Raw genomic sequence first — 7,695 nt, 5'->3', positions numbered from 1 at the left:
TGCCATTTTGATAATCATGTGCGGGTGTGTGGGTGAAGTCCCACAAATTATGAGGATTATATGCGATATGAAAAATTGACTGCGATTTATGCAATTATGTTAACAAAATATTTACTTAAATCATTTATTAGTTCAGCCATTCAACAAACTCCAGGGAAATAATCTCTGTCGCGTCAAACTTTATACGCCTAATGATTAATGGCTGCTCACATGTGATATCGCGAACTTTTCGCATTGTTACTGATTCGGCCATTACAAACGCATTAGCGAAAGTTGTATAAAAATTGCCAGCTTTGGCTTCCAGTTCAATTAGTAGCGAAATGTTCGTCTTACTTCTAACTCTATTTGTGGCCGCTGTGGTAGCCCAAGAACAATCCGAGCAGCAGGTGCCTGCCCGTGTATTGCCATATCGCCCTTGGATATTTAGGGACATCCCGAATATTGAAGATTTTGAACTCGCGGAGGCTAAAAACCAACGCTCTTCGGACTTTAAGCTCTGCACGTACACCGATGAAAGCTACGGACAATGCCAGGCTCTCGTGGAGGCTGCTACTCGCAAGAGTATTGCCTTGAATCTGCAGTGTGTGCAGCGTCCCGATCGTGCGACTTGCTTGAAGGCGGTACGACGTAGTCGTAATATTATTGTGGTTCTCGGTCAGCGGGACTATAAGGCTGCTCGCGAGGCTGGTCTGCGTCCATCTGTATTCGCCCGGGAGCAACCAGATAGCTACTACATTGCCGTTGCTCCAAGCAACATCAGCCTAGTCGAATACAATGAGGCACATCTGTAAGTAAAACATTATCGAGGGTTATCTCTATTTTAGGTTCAGAAATGGTTAAATCGAGATCAATATTTGATAGGTGGATATTACTAAATATTTGTTGAAAAAGTCATACTATCTTTGGAACAAATAATGTTATTCAGGAGTATTATTTTAGGAATTTCAATATCTAATAACATTTTTCTTTTAAAGTGGGTTAAAAAAGGATTTCAACTACAGTTCATTTATTGCTAAAAACTAGTCCAAACTTTTTCAGACTAATAGCTTCTGATACATTCATTTTTATATTTTCTTATCCCAATTCGATTTCTTTAAATCAGTTGTGTTAATTATATTAAAACTAGGGAGTCCAGACATAGTTATATTGCATAATATTTTGATATATACTCTACTGCTTTAATACTTCCACAGTCAGTTGAACATCAACGACGAGGATGCCTTTTACGCGGGTGTGACTTTAAATGCTCTGCGCCAGCGCAACATTTGTCCGACTTCCGATTCAGTGTCCAACGGACCTGTCATACGCATCCTGAACTCGGCTGAATATGTGCCGGCTGCTGAGGATATACTTATCTGTCCCTTTGCCGCCGTCGCTGCCACCGACCAGGCAGAAACATGCAACTTCGATTCTGGGCTTCAACGGGCCGTATTTACATCGCCAGCTGCAAAACGCGGAGGCTTGAGGAAGTTGGGACAAGTATTTGAACGCATTCTGAAGAACTTCAACAAAGAATCCGACTTTAACTTCTTCGAGAATGATTCCATTTTCAAGGTAAGCATATCGGGGCAGATTCTATGATGAATAAGCCGAATATTTCCCTACATTTTAGCACAATACCGTAGCGTTTGATGTCACGCCCACCTATGTGAATGGAATCTCCGAAGAGATTTTCAATTTCTTGCACTGCGATCTGCCAGACCAGCAGGGCAATATTTCTCAGTTTGGCGGCGATCTGGTACAAGTGAGCTTCAAAGATTTTTGGAATGGATTTAAAAAGGGATTGGTTGGTGGCCTCAAGAAAGGCCTTGTAGATGGGCTTGGAAACGGACTTGACAATTTATAAATAACTTAATGAAACACATGAATAAATAATTTGCATACAACATTACTAAAGAGTTACAGCTTAGAAGCCACTGTGTCCTCGAACACACTTAGATGGCACAGTTCACACCCGTTCCAAACCAACTCCAGTATTCAATACAAATTTTATGAGGTGCGCACAATTCAACTCCGCCCCATAAACGAATAGACGGATGGCGGGGCAGTCATCTATAAGTTTTATCCCAAAGAAAAGGCAACTTTGTCATAATGAACAAAGTCGACAATATAAAAAGTTTTTCATGTTTATGACACGCCCATCAAGCAGCTCACTCGGCAAATGTCGAGGACATACTGAGTAGATGCCGGCAGGCACTACACATCAGCGATGTTGTTGTTTTCCATTTTTTGCTCTCGTTGTTGTTGTTGTTTTTTCTGCTTTTTTGAGTGCGTCCTGTCAGAAGCAGTGGCAAGTTTTTGATGTGCGGCCCACAGGACAATCTAATAAACGAGCAAGGCAAACGAAAACTTTCGCTGACCTTTGCGGGCAGACAGGATCGAAGGGAGGAAGGGGACAACACAGTCGGGTAGTGATGAAAAATATACCTTTGAAGGGCAGAGCTCCCCTCTCTCTCTCTCTCTCACACACACACACACAAATTGGAATGAATAATAGAATATCATGAGGCATGAAAAACAGCGCAAATGAGTGTGAGCATGTATGTGTGTATGTGTGTGTGTCTTTGTGTGTGTGCTGTTGTTGGCAATTTTCGTTCTATATTGACTTTGTATTGGCTCCCCGGGGTGTGCGTAGGCGGGACAATCAAACACACAAACGAGGCGAAAAAAGTTGACACATACACTTACAAGATTAAAAAAAGGCAACAGCAAATTGTATATCGACTTAGCCAAATTGAAAAAGCCTCTTAGGTGTGTGGCAGGTGTGTGTTTGAGTGGGCCAGAGTGGGCCTGAATTTGTGTGTTCTCTTGTCCGTGTATGTGTTTGTGTATGTGTATGTGTGTGTGTGTGTGTTTGTGTATGTGTTTGTGTATGTGTGTGTGTGTATGGGTATGGGAGCAGCTGTTGGCCTCAACTTTTGCATCGCTGCGTTGCATATTTAATGAGAAAGCCAACATCGTAAGTTCCCGGAACACTTTGACAGGCGTCCAGGGAGCACGCGAGTGTATCAACTATTGTATTGTTGCCCGAAAGTTGTTACTCTTGTACTCGTAGTTCTAAGTTAGTTTTGGGCGAGCAACTTTTATGCTTTGATTTATGGTCGCCACGTAATTTGGCAAATTGCCGCCAAGCGTTTGTGCGAGCAGTTGGAGGAATTGTGGCGCTAAGTCAGCGTCAATTAATTGCTCCTTATCAAGCCATCAGTTGTCATTTGCTTAATGTGGCTTGACATGAGAGCTAAATGAATTCTAAGCTGCAATTAGTAAATTATTTGCCCGCCACTCAACATTTCTGCAGAAGAACATGAAGCAATACAAGTACAAGTATACTCGCATACTTTAAAGCAGAGCCTCAAAGACTACTTTAACAAATTAACATCGCGTGATTTATGCGGCATTTTCGTTCGCGGCATTTACGCAATTTGTTTTGTGAGCTAGAAATTGTGCCGCATAATTCAAATGCCGTTCAAAAGTCACAAGGCTAAGAGGCCGCGGCTGCGGCATCAAGAAAATAAAAGAAATAAGTATATGACGGCAAAGTTAAACAAAAGGCAACAATTCTTTTGCATAAGCATCATATAATTGTGCACCGAACTGTATTAAACAGGGTCATATGCGCAATTATAAATAACAGCGGAATAACAACAACAGCAACAACAACAACAACAACAGTGCACCACAGCACGCACATACATTTTGTTGTTGCTTTTTTTATTCTTATATTCGTTTTTTTTTTTTGCTTGCCGCTCAAGCGAGCGGTGCTGCTTAAGCAAAGTTTTTCATGAATTTTTCAGAAAACGGAAATCATCTAAGTACACTCGGAAAAACGTACTGGGGTAGGCATTAATACTTATAAGAATTCGCGAAAACTGTTCAACGTTGATTCAAAGACTAAAGAACATTTACCCAAACGGTTGAGGGATGTGATTCAAAGCCTATATATGCAAAGCATTTATATGTAAAGCACATATATTCAAAGCATATATATATTCAAAGCATATATATTCAAAACATATATATTTCTGATCAGCATTATAAGATGAGTCGATATAGCTTGCAAGAGATCTGTCTGTCTGTCCGTTTGTATGAGCGCAAGGATCGCAATAAGCATACGACCCACGAGTACCATCATGGCCGGAGAATGCACTCCTTATTCGCCCGGTATAACTGTTCATAATTTCATTATTTCTTCATAATTTCTTCTTGCTATCGCTTGTCCTGTTCTGGTTGAAGTCCGCAGATACGAAATATATGCAATTCTAAAATAATGCCCATAGATGTATTTGTTTTATTCACATAATTTAATTAACTAAATGACTCAAAAGATCGTACATATTTAGTAGATAGAATTTCAAGATTGTTATTTTTAGTTCATATCGGTAGCTTTCTAGCATTCTTATATTATTTTTTAAAACGATTATTTGTGACGACAACAGCAGGTATAAGGCATTTAAAGAGTTGGAGTAATTTTCAATTATTTACAATTTGTTTCTTACATCAAGTAAAAACTGACAATTTTATAAAACAAATTTGAATTCTCTACGCCTTTTATAGAAATTTCGCGTTTCAATCACTTACATTATCCCTTCGAAAGTTCGAATTTTAGTTTTATTATTGAAATGTCAGGTACTGTTTTAAGATTATTAAGAAAGCATTTTAATCAAAACTAAAATACACAGTTGAACTGTCAACTGATGTTTCTGGAAAGTAAAGTATTTTTGGCGAGTGCAGTCGCCAAGCAACGCCCAAAACAACGCCCGTCATGGCTGTTGCTTCGCTCAAGACTCAAGACCCAAGCCGTGGATGCCAGCGCTGCGCTTACTCGTCTGGAAAGCGTTGTCGACTTGGCGTTAAAAATCCCACACTCCCACTTCCACACGCACTCGCACTCGCACTCGCAATGCTGATTCTTAACTTGTGCGCTATGGCTGTGCATTCGCTTTAACGACTATACATATAGACATACTCGTATCTGTAGTATAGCTTCTTCATTTTCGTTTTTTGGCTTAGCATTTCCGAGTTGCGTTTGTGGTGGTGGTGCGTGTGAGTTGAAGCGTTTGATAATTTGTTTTTTCTTTCGTAATTTTTAGATTTGTTAACAAATTAATTGCAAGTCGGAACAGAGCAAAAGGAAGCCATAATTTTGTGGCTCACTTAATTTATTTATTGCTATTGCTGTCACTGGTTGCGCGAATAGGGTGCACTTCAAAGGCCCAGCTCTCTGGCATAACTCCAATATCTAATTACAAATTACTTGTCCATCAGACACAGACTTGGATACACGCATAGTTCGAGTAGTTGCAATCAAAAGCCACAGTCACGTGTCGTGGCCCTGTGTGCCAGCTAAGAGCCACCCTCTGCTTGAATGATAGCCACCAAGGCAACCTCAACCTAAACGGCGACGGTGGCGCCCCCCCCGCCTGCTCGCTATTTGACATTGCAAATCATAAAAACTGCCAATCGCATTGGCAACACTACACACACTAATCCCGTAATTACAAATCTACGGCTGACTGGATGACTCGCTGGCAAATTGCCGCCACAACAGCCAAACAGCACAAGAGCCATGGCCAAGGGGCAAATTCATATTGGCAACACGCACAGGGTAGAGTGAAAATCAATACGCCCTGCGCTCGCTGCCTCGTTGCCCTTCTCTTTCTCTTTCTCTTTCTCTTTCCCTTTCCCTTTCCCCTTCTCCATCCCCTTCTCCAGAGAGGCCTGCCTGGCCTGCCTGGCCTTGCATTTTCCTTGCCCTCATAATTTTCATAGCATTTCAGTGTGCTTCGACCGTTTTGCTCGTTTATTTCGTATCGGGTTTTCAAATGCCTGCCTCCGCATGGAAGTGGGCGGGAGGGAGAGATGAGGGGGGAATAGGTTTGGTCTTACATGAAATTTACCGATAAGAAAAATGCGCATGAGGGCATTGAAATTTATGCGCAGAATTTATGCCCCTTCACATTTCTTTTTACTGCCGCTTTTCTTTCTTTCCTCTGCTTGTTATAGTATACTATATACTTATATATTTTTTTGCTCGTTTTTCCCGCTGCCGCTTCATTTTATAATTTGCTCGCTGAAATGCAGCCAAGTTGCTCATTTTATCGCAGCCGGCGCTCTGTGGCCTTTTATCGTTCGATATGTTTGCCCAGACGCCAGACGGAGACTTCGATGGGCGGCGGCAACGGATTTAGATAATGTGATTTCCTGCATTATTTTTGCTTTAACTTGCCTTTTCAATGGGCACGGAGCATAGACAGATAACTGCAGCAAGTCAAGTTAATTGGTGTGGCACTTGCATTGGCCATATGATTAGCTAGACTTTGCTTCATTTATGCAAATTTTCTCATTCTGTTATTAAATGCTTAAGTCATTAACAATACTCATTACTTATGCTGTATATACTGGTTGGTATAGGAGGGCACAGGGATAGGGAGAAGTTGTCAAATGGCAGCAAAGCTCTTAAATACCACAAGTGTAATTTGTGAAATGTACTTTGCCGCACAAACACTCAAAAATACACAACTCATGTGTATCTTTTGGTTAGACATTGGCATGCAAAGTATCTCTAAGATAACCACATCAAAAGCCCCAGCACCAGCACCACACTAGCAAAAGCAACGGCAAACGACCAGCAGGACATCATCAGGGATGCCTGGATTCTGTGTGCAATTCGCATTGCCGCATTAATCCAGTTTAATTAATTTAACTTGTCATGCCATTCAAATTTTCCAAATCCTGATTCTGATTCTGACTTTGACTCTGACTCTCGCTGCGACTGCCCATCGCCTGCAACTGCGACTGTGACTGCAATTGAGTTAAAATGTTACGGGCTGACAGGGACAGGATTGAAAAGTGTGAGAAAATGTTGATTTTTTTATTCGAGTATTTTCCCCACTCTGCCAGCGAAGAAAAATTGATTTTTCAGCAAATGTTTTGCCATCCCATCCCATCCCATCCCACCCCACCCCTTCATCGACGGAGCCGTGCACTCGCGTTTGGATTGTTTTGGAATTGATATTGAAAGCTGTCAATTTGAATTTGACATCGTTCCCCATTTTGGCCAAAAACTGCAGCGTTTTTCCTTTTACTTTACTGTTACACTTGATGCTTTGCTCTCTTCATTTTGTTGTCAGTTTATTTGCCTGTGTGCACACCAGAGCTCGTGGCATCACCATTCCGAATGAGTTTGGAACTGCGATTGGAGTTGGAGTTGGTGTTGGTGTTGGGGTCTGATCTGGTCTGGCTGGGTTCGGTTTGTCATTGTTTTCATTTTTTGGCACTTGGCAGTGCGCCATTTGATAAAAGCACGTTTCAGCGCAAAGTGTTCAGTGATATTGGCATGTGACGTTAACAGCGACAAACACGTTCTAAAATCATACACGCACATCGTTATTTGTGTCCATAAAAGTGAATATTCTTCCATCGCTTGCCGGCTTAAATGCCACCAGTACGGATAGCATTAAAAGTCCCATCAATTAAAATGTTTTTTCATATGCGCGCTGACATTGGCCTCAGTCCCATCTTCATGGGTGCCTGCCAATGAAAAGCGTGGCCTGCTAATTGTTGTCATTGTTCTCGACCATATACCCATTTGTTGATACAGATGTCTTTTATATTTATGTCGCAAGCAATTATGATTACCAAATAGTTGACTTTTCTGTCTGCCTATATTGTAGGTTGAGGAATCGCGTGTCTAGC

General features: G+C 41.4%; 1 protein-coding gene across 1 annotated transcript; it reads left to right on the top strand.

Moving 5' to 3' along the window:
- The first annotated feature begins 320 nt into the window (after nt 1-320).
- On the top strand, nt 321-1,891 carry LOC115633981. Its single transcript, XM_030531502.1, has 3 exons — nt 321-787; nt 1,194-1,554; nt 1,613-1,891. Exons 1-3 carry the CDS (start codon nt 321-323, stop codon nt 1,844-1,846), a joined length of 1,062 nt encoding a protein of 353 aa, XP_030387362.1. The 3' UTR covers nt 1,847-1,891.
- Nucleotides 1,892-7,695: the final 5,804 nt, after the last annotated feature.

The sequence above is a fragment of the Scaptodrosophila lebanonensis genome, unplaced genomic scaffold (genome assembly GCF_003285725.1).
Source record: "Scaptodrosophila lebanonensis strain 11010-0011.00,11010-0021.00 unplaced genomic scaffold, SlebRS2 tig00000001-arrow-pilon, whole genome shotgun sequence".
NCBI lineage: Eukaryota > Metazoa > Arthropoda > Insecta > Diptera > Drosophilidae > Scaptodrosophila > Scaptodrosophila lebanonensis.
Note: the sequence above shows the minus strand (reverse complement) of the source record. Positions and strands in the feature narration are given on the sequence as shown.